The sequence below is a fragment of the Pseudophryne corroboree genome, chromosome 4 (assembly GCF_028390025.1).
Source record: "Pseudophryne corroboree isolate aPseCor3 chromosome 4, aPseCor3.hap2, whole genome shotgun sequence".
In the NCBI taxonomy this organism is placed as follows: Eukaryota; Metazoa; Chordata; class Amphibia; order Anura; family Myobatrachidae; genus Pseudophryne; species Pseudophryne corroboree.
This window is the reverse complement of record NC_086447.1, coordinates 612,139,597-612,156,949: the sequence shown is the minus strand read 5'-3', so window position 1 is coordinate 612,156,949 and position 17,353 is coordinate 612,139,597. Positions and strand designations below refer to the sequence as shown.

At 47.1% G+C, this 17,353-nt stretch overlaps 1 protein-coding gene across 2 annotated transcripts in view; it reads left to right on the top strand.

The window, feature by feature from the left end:
- The window catches only part of GNPAT (glyceronephosphate O-acyltransferase), a 255,633-nt gene that overhangs the window by 228,859 nt on the left and 9,421 nt on the right, over positions 1-17,353 (top strand). For both annotated transcript variants that reach the window (XM_063917641.1, XM_063917639.1), the window contains exon 14: positions 772-865. In XM_063917641.1, the coding sequence (XP_063773711.1) occupies positions 772-865 (94 nt within the window). The remainder of the gene's footprint in view (positions 1-771; positions 866-17,353) is intronic.

The following is a 17,353-nucleotide window of genomic DNA, read 5'->3' as shown; positions in this document are numbered from 1 at the left end:
AGCAACAGCATTTCGGGTTCTCTACGTATTAAATCACTACATCTCGCTTCTTTCCATCTGAGCATTCCTAATACTAGGGAGACACCCAGTTTCTTAGCCTTTGGGCTTCTCTGTTCACTTTGTGTTTATTTTGTTACCCTATCACCTTCTGTGTATGTAATGTCATATTCCCCAGTCTGTCTGTGAGTTCATTTGTTTTGCATCCCTCACCGTTCAGACACCAGTACATTCCTGCTGGCACTGGTGTGCATAACACTGAATTGAATAGCGCCGGGAGCTAATTCCCGGCGCTATTCATAAGTTGCCGAATTGAATGGACCCCAATGTGTACAAAATTATATTCTTTGTGAACAGTCCCACTAAAATGTAATTAAAATGTATTTTTATATAGTTTGGCATTAAAGTGACACTATCGGTGTGGTGTATGTAGTTTTCAATAAATACACTGACATTTTGGGAATGTGAGGATGAACAGATGCTGAATTGCCTACTTCTGAGCACATGTACGTATTGTAAAGCTAAAATTTGGACACATGATGTAAATCCATTTCTTAGAAAACATTCCTAGGGAGTATGGCTGTAATTTTAGTCATTGAAAAGGCAAAGCCAGTTAGAATTCTTCAAGTAGCATCGAACCGAGAATTTTTTAACATTGAAAAAATAAATTTAATGTTTTGCCTGTACAATTGTGAATCTTTTTCCTGTATTTATTCATTTACAGAATTTTAATTGCAAAACATAAATTAATTTTAATACTAATAACTTTTACAGGAGTCACAAGCTGTTATGAAGCCTTATCTTCTGATATGCAAAAGAACACATTGTCATCATTTGTACAACTGGGAGTTGTGAAAGTTGGTAAATTGTGAGTATGATATTCTTCCACCTCTTATTGGTAATTATTTTTAGCAAAGCAAAACGTATGGCGAAAAACAAGCTACTCTGCTTTTTATTTCAGAACTCCATAGCTCCAACCACTCACATATTTTATTTATTTCACTCTAACTTGCAAAACAAATTAACACTTTTTATTATGCTGACATGCAATGCTTAAAAACTATTTCTGCTGCGGGGTACACTGGGCTCCACAGGGAATGACAGTGTAGAGTAGGATCTTGATCCGAGGCACCAACAGACTAAAAGCTTTGACTGTTCCCAGAATGCATAGCGCCGCCTCCTCTATAATCCTGCCTCCGCGCAAAGGAGCTCAGTTTTGTAGTTGGTGCCATGCAGTGCATGCATGCAACAGGTGGTCTGCTCCAGCAGCCCTCAGAAGAGCTTTTTTACGTTTTTGTTTTTTTCCCCCAAAAATATTTTATTAAATTCCTCCAAAATACAGTACAAAATTGAAAGAAGAACAGCATGTAAATCAAACATACCAACACAGTGGTAGTCAGATAAAGACAATAAAAGTTTACAGCATGCAGAAGTAATAGGAGGAGATTTTCTAATTTTCTAAAATAACCAACAATGAACAATCTGTAAACCACCAGAAGAGCGGCAGCCAAGCTGCAGTATATTGAGAACGGAGCTGAATGCGACTAGCTGAAAACTGACACTCAATTCTGGCAGCACAAATAAAGAAAAAAGAAAATAAAAAATATATAAAATTGGCACAAAAACAGTATTCAGTTGAATAAACTAAGTGAACAAAAGCACCTACCAAAAGCCACAGGCCACCGATCCGTCCATAGAAGTATCCGTCCAATCCGCCAAGGAAGAAACAAAAGAAATAAGGAGAGAAGGGGAAGAAGAAAAGGAAGTGTGGGGAAAGGGAAGCATGTAAGGAGAAAAAAGGGGAGGGGGAGGATAGAAAGCTCATTTAGGCAGAGTCTCTGCTATCAAGTTGTTGGAGAGAGTACCAAAAGTTGGATTGGAAACATTTATGTATTGCCAGTTTAGTGTGGGGAGGAAGGGTGCGAATATATTTATCCCAGCACTTAAAGAGTGTAGGAGTTAGGGTTTCTTTATGGATAGAGGCCTCCAACCAGTCCATATTAAATAAAAAGAGTAATCTAGAAGTAGCCATAGAGGGAGTGGGAGGGGTAGGGTGGATCCACTGTTGCAATATCGCTTTTTTCCCCACTGCTGAGAGTAGTACAATCAATTTTTTATCATTACGTGGAATCCCAGGTTGGTCCGTCAAGTGACCAAAGAGAGCCCAGGGGACAGTACATTGAAAGGGGATGCCTAAGGTTGAGGTGCCGTAGTGGTGTAAGGTATGCCAGAACTTTTGAATAGCAGGGCAGGCCCAGAGACGATGAAAAAGATCAGCTTCTACCACGGGGCATTTATTACATCCAGCCGTATCTGATATACCCATCAAAAAACCCTGTTTAGGTGAGATATATGCCCTGTGTAACAGTTTATAGGCCATTTCCTGATATACACTCGCCGGAATTAGTTTAAGGGTCGCAAGGAAAGTGTCTAATAGGTTTTCTACTGTGAGTGTAGGAACTTGAGAGATCCATTTCGCTAGATCAGGAAAGTCAGTGTGAGGGTTTAGTTCTAAACGGATTCAGGCATAAATAGAAGATATGGAGTAAGCATTAGAGCGTAAAAGAGAATCTAAAGGGTTAAAGAAGTCTTGTTCTTTAAGGTGAGGGAGAACGGATGCAAGGTAGTGTATAGCCTGGGAGTAATAGAATCCATGCAGGGGCGAGATTTTATATTTCTCAATAGCCTCCTGGAATGGCAGGGGAGTGTGCGAAGGCGTCAGCAGGTTACGTAAAGTCATTAAACCAGAGGAGCACCACGCAATAAAGGGCAAAGAAGCAGTACCATCCTGGAACTCTTAAGTTTCCAAGCAAGGGTAGGGATACTGAATAATAATATTTAAGACCAAGAGCTTTTCTAGCCATTTTCCACGCCTTAATGGTGGAAGACAGTAATACGTTATCAAATTGGGAAGATTTTATTTGGGAGGGCCGGGCATGTAAAAGGTAACCAAGGGAGAGGGGAGTACAAAGCTGAGATTCCAACTTGGTATCCGTGAATACATCATTACCACTGAGCCAATTCCAATGTGTGGAATCTCCTGGAAAAATTAGTGGGCGATGGCAGTGCCGGCAATGGAGTCCTGGTCCACGGAGAAAGTCGAGTGCAAGGTCTTGACTGGTTTGGTTTATTCAGTGATGGTGCTGGTCAGCAAGGTCCACCCAAGGCACAGACCTTGGGTGGACCTTGCTGACCAGCACCATCACTGAATAAACCAAGCCAGTCAGGACCTTGCACTCGACTTTCTCCGTGGACCAGGACTCCATTGCCGGCACTGCCATCGCCCACTAATTTTTCCAGGAGATTCCACACATTGGAACACGGAGCATCCATTAAACTGTGAACCAGGACCCCACCAATTGCTGTCGTTGCAATACGAATTTGTACCTATGGGAGTCTCTTTAACCGGAACACAGACTAGGTAATTACATTCAATTGATGAACTAGTATGCACTTGGTCCGTATTAATGACTGCCTATATGCTTGGCCTGCTTATGCCTATTGGTGCTAGTATATACCAAGGTCTTAAAGTCCACCAAGGATCTAATTGTGAGACTTAGATTTTATGTTTGTTCATTTATTTGACATGATCTTATAGGTTAAGTCTTTTTAAACAATATTAAATACATTTATTGTTACATTACTCTGTGTCAACCAGTGCTGTATATTTTTCTTTGTTTGACAATAAATGGCTTCACCTAACCACTAACCATGAGTGAAAGAAAAGTGTGTGAGTTATCATTCATATTCTCTGACAAATGGCCAGAAAATCACAAATTCTGCTAGGGTATGTAAACTTATGAGCACAACTGTAGCTGCTGTGTGACCTCCATTTCGTGTATCTCACTCAGATTGCTATCTCTATATTCTGTAACCTGAGGGGGCTAAGTGCGTCAGGGTTATTATTAATATAGGTGTTTCACAAGATATACTTATTGTGTATTTTTCTCTGTGATTTTTAGTCACCATATACCTCTGGAACTCTCTGTTTGTGCTGTTACACTACTCAGGGGGTTCTTGTCAGGTGTTGTGCTGCTGATATTGTACTGGGTTGCCTTGAATTGAGCTTTCAGATATGTCCGCTACAAAGGGCGACGGAGCTGGGGCTGATCCCACAGTGCATTGTGGTGACACTGGAGGGTTCAGGTTCTGGGGGTTCCTTACCCCCCAGTGGGGCCGTAGCAAAGGGGGTTCAAAATGACCCACCTTGGGCTACTTTCTCCACGTTATTGAATATGCTGGTAACTAGACTTACTCCCCCTATGGGACCTCCTGTACCGGTACAACCGCTTATAGTCCCTGCGGTTAATCCGCGTGGGCAGATCAACTGTCCACTCCGTTACAGCAAGTGAACCAATCACTGACTAAACAGAAGTCTAACCCTTGCCCGCCTAAGACCAAGGGGTCCACTAAGCAGGCCATTACGTTCTCACAATCCACTAACGTCCCAGACACCTCATCTGATGAGGATGGCGTATATACTGACCCCGCAGACACTGATTCTGATGCTTCTGATGGGGAATCTGTTTCACAGGTGGATGTTCCTGACTTGTTGGAGGCTATCAGGTTAATTCTTCAAATTACTGATGACCCAGAGCCTGATACTGCCCCTAAGAAACTGGACAGATTTAAACGTCAGAAAGTGGTTAAACAAGTTTTACCTCACTCTGACCATTTGGTTGACATACGTCAGGAATCCTGGGAAAATCCAGGAAAGAAATTCACGCCTCACAAGAAGATGCTGGCTCGCTATCCCCTCGCGACGGAGCTAAGTAAATATTGGGAGACACCCCCGCCAGTGGATTCGAATGTGCCGCGGCTGGTGGTATCCTCAGCTCTGCCTGTAACTATCGTCAAGTCTCTGAAAGAACCGACGGATAAGCGTGTGAAGGGTTGTTTAAAGGCGATTTACACCTTAGCTGGTGCTGTGCATAGGCCCACCATTGCAGCGACTTGGGCTGCAAAGGCTATTGAAGCGTGGGCTCAGGAGTTGGAAGCTGAGCTGCCTTCCAACGTTTCTGATCATGCTAGACAATGTCTGTCGTATATTGTCACAGCTTCTCATTACATTAAAGAGTCGGCTACTGATGCCGGTATTCTGGCGGCCAAGGCTTCTACTACGTCCATTTTGGCTCGCCGGATTCTCTGGTTGCGGTCCTGGTCTGTGGATCTGGACTCTAAGAAAACCCTGGAGGTGCTCCCTTTTAAGGTAGACATTCTTTCGGAGAAGACCTCAACAAGATAGTGGCTGACTTAGCTTCTGCTAAAACAGCATGTCTGCCTAGTACTGCTCCTTCGGTACCAAAGGCTAAGAGTACTTCCTTTCGCTCCTTTCATCCTTCAGGGAAAGCAAAGGGTCAGGCGTACCCGAAACAGTCTCGCACTTCCAAACCCAATAAGCCCAAACCTAAACGGGCCTGGGCTGCCCGTCAGCCTGCTTCCAAAACTGACAAGCCTGCTGCAAGACGGGACGGGCCTCCCTCTTGGGGATCCCAGGGTGGGGGGCCGACTTCTAGGGTTTACCCAGGAATGGTTGAAGACCACTTCCGATGCCTGGGTACGGGAAGTCGTCACTCGAGGGTACGCCGTATCCTTCAAAAATCGTCCCCCTCATCGATTTTGCCTGACAGACGTCCCTTTGGATCAGGTGAAGACAAAAGCTCTTCATTCTGTGGTACAGTCCCTCCTGGTGCCTCTGGCTCAGAGGGGCAGGGGGTACTATTCACCGCTGTTCCTAGTCCCAAAACCGAATGGGTCCTCTCGGCCCATTCTGAACCTCAAGTCCTTGAACAAATTTGTGAGGGTCTCCAAGTTTCGGATGGAAACTCTTCGCTCTATTGATCTTGTCTTGGAACCTGGGGATTATATGGTCTCCCTGGATATACAGGATGCTTACCTGCATATTCCCATTGCAATGTTGCATCAGCAGTACCTGAGGTTTGCGTTTGGCAACCTCCATTACCAATTTCGGGCGTTACCTTTTGGTTTGACCATGGCTCCGCGAGTCTTCACCAAGGTCATGGCGGTAATGATGGCTGTACTCCGCCGTCAAGGGGTCAGGATCCTGCCGTATCTGGACAACTTGTTGATCCTGGCAAATTCCCCAGAAATTCTCCTACGCCATCTGGATCTGACTATCCGGTTTCTGCAAGCCCACGGGTGGCTCATCAACTGGAAGAAATCTTCCCTGGTCCCTGCTCAGAGCATGGTGCACCTGAAGGCGTTGTTGGACACTCACAGCCAGCGGTTGTTCTTGTCTCAGGAGAAAGTCCTGAAGCCTCAGGACAGGATTCGATGCTTCCTATCTCCTCCGCAAGTGTCGATACATTCGGCAATGCAAGTGCTAGGGCTCATGGTGTCGGCTTTCGACATGGTGGAGTACGCTCATTTCCATTCCTGTCCTCTGCAGAAACTGATTCTTACCAAGTAGGACGGCCTGCCTTACTGGATCAGGTTGCAAATGATCTCCTTGTCTCCGGAAGTCCGCCTGTCACTACACTGGTGGCTGCAGGACCATTAATTGAGCAGGGGTTGTCCCTTCTGGATCTCCAACTGGGTCCTTCTGACGACGGATGCCAGTCTGAGAGGTTGGGGCGCGGTGTTGGAGCAACACTCCCTTCAGGGTTGGTGGACCAGGGAGGACTCTCTCCTCCCAATAAACATTCTGGAATTGCGGGCGTTCAACTTGCTGAACTTGGCCCAGCATTTAATACAGAACAGACCTGTTCAAGTACAGTTGGACATCGCCACCACGGTGGCGTACATCAATCATCAAGGCGGCGCTCGAAGCCGCATGGCAATGAGGGAAGTATCCAGGATTCTTCAGTGGGCGGAACGCCATCTGCCAGTCATATTGGCTGTATTCATTACGGGGGTTCTAAACTGGCAAGCAGACTTTCTCAGTCGTCAGGACGCACATGCCGGAGAGTGGAGCCTCTATCCAGAAGTGTTTCACGTGGACAAGTGGGACCTTCTAGATATGGACCTGATGGTGTCTCGACACAATCACAAGGTTGCGGTCTTCGGAGCAAGGACAAGGGATCCTCAAGCAGCGTTCGTGGACGCACTGACAATTCCACGGAACTTTCCGCTGCCATATGTGTTCCCTCCAGTGTCACTCCTGCCCAGAGTAATAAGGAAGTTCAAGCAAGAAGGAGGAATCCCACTTCTGATCGCACCAGCGTGACCCAGACGGCATTGGTTCTCCTCAGGGTCTCTCGATAGAGCGTCCCATTCTACTTCCGCAGCGCCCATATCTCCTCGTTCAGGGCACCTGTGTATATCAGGATTTAGCCCGGTTGACTTTGACGGCGTGGCTCTTGAAGCTTCCGTCTTGAGGGCCAAGGGATTTTCTGAGGCGGTCATTCAAACCATGTTAAAGGCCCGAAAACCGGCTTCTGCTCGGATTTATCATAGGGTCTGGAATTCTTACATTGCTTGGTGCGCCACTAATAATCATGACGCTTACAAGTTTAGTACGGCCAAACTTTAGGCCTTTCTACAACAAGACCTTGACTTGGGCCTTCGTCTCGCCTCCATCAAGGTTCATATTTCTGCCTTGTCGGTTTGGTTTCAGAGAAAAATTGCGACTTTACCTGATGTTCATACGTTCACTCAGGGTGTGTTGCGGATTCAACCTCCTTAAGTCCCGCCTGTGGCACCTTGGGACTTATCGTGGTTCTGGAGGCGTTGCAAGGGTCTCCATTTCAGCCTCTTGAATCTGCAGACCTTAAGTGGCTTTCTCTTAAGGTATTGTTTCTGCTGGCTATTGCCTCTGCTAGACGGTTGTCTAATCTGGGTGCCTTGTCTTGTAGGTCCCCATATCTGATTTTTCACCGTGACCGGGCAGTTCTTGGAACAGGTCCTGGGTACTTACCTAAGGTGGTGTCTTCTTTCTACCTTAATCAGGAGATCGTGGTTCCGGCCTTTGCCTCTCCTGACTTGTCTTCCAAAGAGAGGTCTTTGGATGTGGTATGGGCTCTCCATATTTATGTGAAGAGAACATGCCTTCGGATGTCTGATTCTCTTTGTACTGTTTGGTTTTCACAAACGTGGCTGGCCTGCTCACAAGCAGACCCTGGCCAGATGGATTAGAATGGTGATTGCACATGCTTATGTACAGGCTGGTCTTCCAGCTCCTGCTACCATCAAGGCCCATTCTACTCGGTTGGCCCACCGAGGTGCGACCCTTGAACAATTGTGCAAGGCGGCTACGTGGTCCTCAGTGAACACGTTCATAAGGTTCTATGCCTTCGATGCTTCCGCCTCCCAGGATGCTTCCTTTGGACGCCGGGTTCTTGTGCCCGCTACATTGCATCCCCTCCCATGAGGAACTGCTTTAGGAAATCCCCAATGTCATTCCCTGTGGAGCCCAGTGTACCCCGCAGCAGAAAATGAGATTTATGGTAAGAACTTACCGTTGTTAAATCTCTTTCTGCGAGGTACACTGGGCTCCACAGGGCGCCCACCCTGACTCACTTAGCTTCTTTGGGTTGGTATGGCATTAGCCCCTGACACCCTCTCCTGTCGTGAGAATGTGGTGTATGTGGCTACTAACAGTTGTCGTCTCTTTTACCTGCTACTGCATTGGACTGGTTAACAAAAACTGAGCTCCTGTGCACGAAGGCGGGGTTATAGAGGAGGCGGCGCTATGCATTCTGGGAACAGTCAAAACTTTAAGCCTGTTGATGCCTCGGATCAAGATCCTACTCTACACCACAAATGTCATTCCCTGTGGAGCCCAGTGTACCTCGCAGAAAGAGATTTAACAGCGGTAAGTTCTTACCATAAATCTCGGTTTTTTATATTTACAGATTTTTCCTCATACATCATTGCTGCAGTTGCACCAAAAAGCGCCTCTTGGCGCTCCAGTTCTCGTGCAACTCTGCTAGCGTCGGGTGTCTAGTTTGTATTTTGTTTAATGAAAATGTGTCTTAGTCGCAATGCAATCCAAATAGGAGGCACCAGGAGACTGCGCTATTTTGATATGTGACACTTGTATATCTATGTGCGACTGAGTCTCTGAATTTGTATATGAAGTGCTAGGATACATCGGCCATGGCTTTTTTCCACGCCAATGTACATTGTACTTCGTATACAGATTCAGTTGCACACAGATAAAAAAAAGTGTTGCATATCAAATTAATCAGCACTGTCTCATAGTGCATTCTAGCATTGCTATGAAGATGCATTTTCCAGCAAAAAAAAAAAGATGCCAACGCTAGTGAGGTTTTACGGGCCTGTCGGCTCACTCACACCAGGCATTTCGTACTGCATGGCAAATTTAGGCTAGATGTATGGGGACACAGCTGTACATTAAGGATTCATGAAGCAGTGAAAAGTGAGGAGAAGTGAGCCAGTGGAGTTGCCGCCCATGGCAATCAATCAGCATTGAAATAACACACTTTGCATACTATAAAATTATACAGAGGAGTTTGGTTTCTATGGGCAAGTTCTCCACTGACTCACTCATTTCACTGCTTCATGAATAGACCCCTTCATTGTTTTCTCTGAATCTACTGGAGGACACGGGAGCATGAAGGTATAGAGCAGCCGTGGCCAATGCGTGGCTCTTAAGCCGCCTGCGGCTCTTTCTTTATTCAAATGTGGCTTCCAGCACTCAAAGTCACCTGACTACAATAGATTCTGGAAACCGGTGCACTCCAGCCAGACACACAGCAGCACTATGGCGACTGAAAACGGAGGGAGCCAGATACTGGGCTGTAGTGACATATGAGGGTGGGCTGGAGTGACACAGAAGGATCCTGGCAGGGGAGACATAATGGGGGAGGTGACTGGAGTGATAAAGGAGGGTGCTGGCAGGAGTGATACATGGGGGAGCTAGCTGGAGTGACACAGGAGGGTACTAGCAGGAGTGACAGTCACACATGGGCTGGCTGGAGTGACACAGGAGGGTGCTGACTGGAGCGACACATGGAGGAGCTTAAGTGTATTATGTGAATATGGCAATATATATGGTTTCAATATATGTTATGTGGAAACCTGTCTGATTTGGCCCCATTTCCGACAGAAGCTCACAGATTGGTGGCTATTCCGCCGATCCACGTGTTTTTTTCCGACAAGTTGGGAATTCCTGACTTGTCGGTAAAAACTGCCTCTAATGAATAGGTCGGTACCCCTTCCGACCTATTTCTGTCGGAAGCAGCCGTCTTTCTGACAAGACGGCAGCTTCCGACAGCTATTGAATACACCCCATAGTTAATGAAGTGTTCTCTAAAATCTTCTCTAAAGAGAAAACCTTAACAAATCCTTGCCCTGATTTTGGCAAGCATTTTGCCTAAGCCACAGCGTCTTTGATGGACCAGATAATTCCTGGTCAATCACACGCTGAAGCATGAGGCCATTCGCTGAAATAGTAGCAAAAGTGAATGGAAAATTACCTTAATTTGCAACCAGTGGACACCCAGCTAGCTCCATGAGCTCAGAAATAGACTATGCCAGGGATTTTGTCCAGGCTGTTTTTTCTGATCAGACTCTGTGTGTGACTGTCGACTACCGGACATGACTTACAGCACACTCTCTCCTTTCTCACCGCTGCTGCACCTGCTCTTCCTATAAATGGTAGCCTTGCAGCACCTCTGGTTTCCTGTAGGTTTTGTTCATCTTACCGCTGCTGCCAGCAGCATATGTTGCCTTTTTCCTGCTTCTCAGAATTCTGTGTATCTCCTTGTCTTTACTCCTGCTTCTGATTGTTCTTCCCAATGTTTTTCAGTATACCAGGCCTAGCCCACTCAACCCTTCTTCTGCCTGCTGTCTCTGTATCACACTTGCACCTACTTTCTACCACAGTTCCTATCCTTAAGCTATCAAAGGAGGAGATGCTCTACTGTGTGGAGGTCCGCACTTCCCCCTGGGCCCAGTATGTAGTCTGCTATCGCTCTGGCAAGAGTGGTCCCCTTCTGGCTGGCCTGTGCCTAGTGTGAGACCACTAGTTTTAGACCAATCCCACCTGTCTCCACTGTACATGATTGAACTCCGTGGTGGTCCTCGAGCTACAGAGGCTTACTGCTGTTAGTTGCTCTCGCCTCCTTTTGATCCATAAAACAGTAGTACTTGAGGAAAGGTTGAGACCCAAAACTAAAAAAAAAAAAAAAAAGTCCTATTTTACCTGAAAAAATAGTATTTTAATTACCTACCGGTAAATCCTTTTCTCGTAGTCTGTAGAGGATGCTGGGGTCCACATTAGTACCATGGGGTATAGCCGGGTCCACTAGGAGCCACTGGCACTTTAAGAGTTTGAGAGTGTGGGCTGGCTCCTCCCTCTATGCCCCTCCTACCAGACTCAGTCTAGAAACTGTGCCAGAGGAGACGGACAACTTAGAGAGAAGGATTTTACACAGATAGTGGCAAGATTCACACCAGCTCACACACAAGGCAAACCACGCTAACTAGCTTGAAACATCAGCAACGGCTGAGCAATATTACTAACCAAGTAACAAAACAGTACTTAACCAAGAACTAAGAAGTACTGAACTAAGTAACAACTGCAGGATCACGAAGCGCTGGGTGGGCGCCCAGCATCCTCTACAGACTACAAGAAAAGAATTTACCAGTAGGTAATTAAAATCCTATTTTCTCTTACGTCCTAGAGGATGCTGGGGTCCACATTAGTACTATGGGGATATACCAAAGCTCCCAGAACGGGAGGAAGAGTGCGGAGGCTCCTGCAGAACTGATTCACCAAACTTCAGGTTCTCAGAGGCCAAATTATCAAACTTGTAGAACTTAGCGAACGTGTTCAACCCTGACCAAGTAGCCGCTCGGCAAAGCTGTAAAGCAGAGACACCCCGGGCAGCCGCCCAGGAAGAACCCACCTTACGAGTAGAGTGGGCCTTAACAGATGTAGGACACCGCAATCCTGCCGTAGAATACGCATGCTGGATTGTAAACCTGATCCAGCGAGAGATTGTCTGCTTAGAAGCAGGACACCCAAGTTTCTTGGGATCATACAGGAAAAACATAGAGTCCGATTTTCTTCACATAGATTTTCAGAGCCCTTACAACATCCAAGGACTTTGATGAAATTGAGGAGTCAGTAGCAACTGGCACCACAATAGGCTGGTTGATAGGAAATGCCAACACAACTTTCGGAAGGAACTGCTGACGTGTCTGGAGCTCAGCTCTATCTTCATGGAAGATCAAGTAGGGGCTCTTACAAGATAAAGCCCCCAACTCCGACACACGTCTAGCAGAAGCTAAGGCCAACAAAGTGACAGCCTTCCACGTGAGAAACTTAAACCTCCGGTAGAGGCTCGAACCAATCCGATTGAAGGAATTGTAACACCACGTTAAGATCCCAAGGCGCCGTAGGCGGCACAAAGGAAGGCTGAATGTGCAGAAGCCCTTTCAGAAAAGTCTGGACCTCTGGGAGGGAAGCCAACTGTTTCTGGAAGAAAATGGATAGGGCCGAAATCTGGACCTTTATAGGCCCCAACCTCAGGCCCATATCCACACCTGCTTGCAGGAAGAGGAGAAACCGTCCATGTTGAAACTCCACCGTAGGAAACTTCTTGGATTCACACCAAGAGACATATTTTTTCCAAATACGATGGTAATGTTTAGATGTTACTCCTTTCCTAGCCTGTATTAGGGTAGGAATAACCTTGTTCAGAATGCTGAGCTAAAATCTGGTGTTCAACCTCCATGCCGTCAACCGTAGCCGCGGTAAGTCCTGATAAGCGAACGGCCCCTGCTGCAGCAGGTCCTCCTGAAGAGGGAGAGGCCTTGGCTCTTCTAGCAGTAGATCCAGAAGATCCGCGTACCAAGCCCTTCTTGGCCAGTCCAGAGCAATGAGGATTGCCTGAACTTTTGTTCTCCTTAGGAGTTTTAGAACCCTTGGAATGAGTGGAAGTGGAGAAAACGCGTACACCGACTGGAACACCCACGGAGTCACCAGGGCGTCCACCGCCACGGCTTGTAGGTCCCTTGACCTGGAACAATACCGCCGAAGCTTCTTGCTGAGACGAGAGGCCATCATGTCTATTTGAGGTACACCCCAAAGATCTGTTACCTCCGTGAACACCTCCGGATGGAGATAGTGTCTGCTGAGGAAGTCCGCTTCTCAGTGGTCTACTCCTGGAATGAAGATTGCTGACAGCGCCAACGCGTGTTTTTCTGCCCAGAGGATAATTCTTGTTACCTCTGACATTGCAGCTCTGCTCTTCGTTCCGCCCTGTCGGTTTATGTTAGCCACTGTCATTACATTATCCGACTGCACTTGAATGGCTCGATCTCGCAGAAGATGAGCCGCTTGGAGAAGACCGTTGTAGACGGCTTAGTTCCAGAATGTTTATAGGTAGGCCGGCCTCCAGACTTGACCACCGTCCCTGGAAGGTCCCCCCTTGAGTGACTGCGCCCCAACCCCGGAGACTTGCATCTGTGGTTAGAAGGATCCAGTCCTGAATCCCGAACCTGCGGCCCTCCAGAAGGTGAGACATTTGCAGCCACCAGAGGAGTGAAAACCTTGTTTTCAGTGACAGACGTATCCTCAGGTGCATATGTAGGTGAGACCCCGACCACTTGTCCAGGAGATCCAAATGGAAGGATCGAGCATGGAATCTTCCGTACTGTAGAACCTCCTAGGAGGCAACTATCTTCCCCAGAAGGCGAATGCACTGAGGAACCGATACCCAGGCTGGCTTCAGGACATCCCAGACCATTGTTCGAATCACCAATGCTTTTCCTCCGGTAGAAACACCCTCTGCACTTCCGTGTCGAGGCTCATCCCCAGGAAAGACAATCTCATTGTCGGCTCCAAATGTGACTTCGGAAGGTTCAGGATCCAACCATGTTCCCTGAGCAGACGAGTCGTGAGAGCAATGGTCTCCCTGGTCGACGCCTTTATCAGCAGATCGTCCAGATATGGAATTATGGGGGTAATTCTGAGTTGATCGCAGCAGGAACTTTGTTAGCAGTTGGGCAAAACCATATGCACTGCAGGGTAGGCAGATATAACATGTGCAGAGAGAGTTAGATTTGGGTGGGTTATTTTGTTTCTGTGCAGGGTAAATACTGGCTGCTTTATCTTTACACTGCAATTTAGATTGCAGATTGAACACACCACACCCAAATCTAACTCTCTCTGCACATGTTATATCTGCCTCCCCTGCAGTGGACATGGTTTTGCTCAACTGCTAACAAAGTTCCTGCTGCAATCAACTCAGAATTACCCCCTATGTTCACTCCGTCTGCGGAGGAGAACCATCATCTCTGCCATCACCTTGGTGAACACCCTTAGTGCCGTGGAGAGACCGAATGGCAGTGCCTGAAACTGATAGTGACTGTCTAACAGTGCAAACCTGAGATAAGCCTGGTGTGGCGGCCAAATCGGAATGTGGAGGTACGCATCCTTGATATCCAGGGAAACCAGGAATTCCCTCTCTTCCAGACCTGATATCACCACCCTCAGAGACTCCATTTTTTATTTGAACTCCCTCAGAAAGGGGTTTACTTTTAAGTTCAAAATGGGCCTGACCGAACCATCCGGTTTAGGTACCACGAAAAAAGGTTTGAATAGTAATGCTTGTTGCGCATATGAGGTGTGACTAGGACAATGACCTGTGACCCTACCAATTTATGGATGGCTTCCAGTAGGATCGCCCTGTCTGCCAGCAAAGCTGGCAAGCCTGATTTAAAGAAACGGTGAGGCGGGACCTCTTGAAATTCTAGCCTGTACCCCTGGGACACAATATCTTGTATCCAGGGGTTGAGGCCCGATGCCACCCAAATGTGACTGAACCTTCTGAGCCTCGCCCCCACCGGTCCTTCCTCCAGGCCGTGCGGTCCACCATCATGCTGAGGATTTTGATGTACCAGAAGCAGGCTTCTGGTCCTGGGAGCCTGCAGTAGCAGCTTTTTTTGGATTTTGCCCGCCATCCTCTAAAGAAGGTGTTATGCGGTTTACTCTTTCTTGATTCAGGAGTCTGAAAGAACTGTGACTTAGCTGAAGAAAAGGGTTTCTTCGTAGCAGGCGCAGCTGAAGGAAGAAAAGGTGACTTACCCGCAGTTGCCGTGGAAATCCACGCATCTAGCGCTTCCCCAAATAGAGCCTGACCTGTGTAGGGTAGGTTCTCCACGTCTTTCCTGGATTCCTTGTCGGCAGTCCATTGGCGCAGCCAGAGTCCTCTACAAGCTGAGACAGACATGGAAGATATCCCTGCAGCCATCGAACTGTATGTTACATAAGAACAATTCAACGTCCCTTTTATCCATTGTATCCAATTCCTCAAGTAACATGCCATACCACTTTACTATAGCTTTAGAAATCCTTGCACAGGCAATGGTAGGCCGTAGTATCGCCCCCGAAGCCATGTATATGGATTTGAGCGTAGTGTCAATCTTGCAATCAGACAGTTCCTTTCAATACGACAGAACCCGGGACAGGTAAAACCACCTTCTTTGACAGTCTGGATACAGATGCGTCATCTATGGGTGGGTTTTCCCATTTCTTTCCTCAGGGAAGGGGAAAGCAACCAGAACTTTTCTTGGGATCTGGAATTTTTTCTCTGGGTTTTCCCAGGACTTTTCAAATATAGCATTTCATTCCTTAGACGCAGGAATGGTTAGCGAGTCTTTCTTATTGTCCGTGAAGTAAGCCTTCTCAACCTGCTCAGGTATTGCGTCCGCAATATTTAACACATCTCTAATGGCTTCAATCATCAACTGCACCCCTTTTGCAAGAGATGCTGCCCCCCTCAGCACGTCCCCATCACTGTCTACCGTGTCAGAGTCGGTATCCATGTCATCTTGCATAATGTGGGCAAGAGCACGTTTTTGAGAGTGAGTGCCATGGGGCCCTGAAGGTGCCAACCCGGACTAAACAGCCATAGAGTTCTGTAAAACCTGAGTTGCAGTTTCATTCTGTGCTACCCTAGTAGAAATCTGAGAGATCATACTCTTAATAGAGGTTAACCACTCAGGTTCTCTTATTGGAATCTGTGCTAAAACAGAGCAATCCTGATTACATGGAATGGGAGGACATATCCTCTGTAGCATGACACAGAGTCCCTAGACATGGCGTTTTGTGAGACAACAAGCACCCACACATACACAGGGAAATGGCAGACCAAGTTTCCCCCCAAAAATGCCAAGAGAGAGACAGAGTTTAGAGCCAAGCCACACACAGCGCTTTTTAAGATAAAGGACACCCCTTACCAGCGCTAACTGTGCACCTTAATAGGTTACACAGTCTACTACACTGCCTCCTCCCCCTGCTACAATCCCCTGGTACCGTACAAGGCAGCTGGAGTTGATGTGGAGGGACAGCTCTTCCCGGTCAGCGTCTTTGCATGCAGGAAAGATGGCGCTGAACGCTGCTGGGCCCGCTCTGGTTTGAATTTATACTGGCTTGAGGTATATGCTAGCGGTGATTTGGGATCCCCGACAGGCTTGCCGACCAGTGTAGGGTGTAGGCGCTGGCTCAGGGCGCCCCTCACAGCGCCGTACCAAGTACCGCTGAGCCCTGGAGCGCAGTTACAGTAGTACTGTGCTCCCTACCCTGTTGCCGCCATCTTCACACCGGCTCTCCTGTCAGCGGAGATAGTGGCTCAGACCCCTTAGGGCGGACACTACTCCCCCCCCCCCTTAGTCTGACGAAGCAGCCTCCCTGTGCCTAAACTCTATTGAAAAAAATAAAACTAAAGAAACTCCTATGGAGCTCCCCTAGCTGTGACCGGCTCCTCCGGGCACATTTTCTAAACGGAGTCTAGTAGGAGGGGCATAAAGGGAGGAGCCAGTTCACACTCTCAAACTCTAAAGGGCCCCATACACTAGTACGATTTTACACAATTTCATACAATTCCGAAATATCTGTCTGATATATTGTATGAAATCGTATACAATCATATGTGTTTTAGATCGTATCCAATCTGATGCGCGTCCCCGTGGCTGTTGGATAAGATCCCCTAGGTCGTTGGTGCTGCAATAATGACATATCGGAATTGTTTGGAAAAAGTGTGTTTTTTGTGCATGTGATACATCGCATGCGATATATCACAGGGAAATCTGATTTGCATTCTGAGGATACTCCTAGCCCCTGTAGCCCTCTATCCAGCCCATCAGATATATCTCATGGTACAATTGTATGCCGTACGATATATTGCATGCGATGTATAGCGGCTTCATCAATCGTTGATGTAAAAATAACACAAAAGTACCAAATCGTATGGAATCACTCCTGAGAAGGGCACAGGGGAGTTTAAGGGAAATGACATCCGACTTCAGCCTCAGACATATCGTTGTAGAGTATGGGGCCCTTTAAAGTGCCAGTGGCTCCTAGTGGACCTGTCTATACCCCATGATACTAATGTGAACCCCAGAATCCTCTAGGACGTGTAAG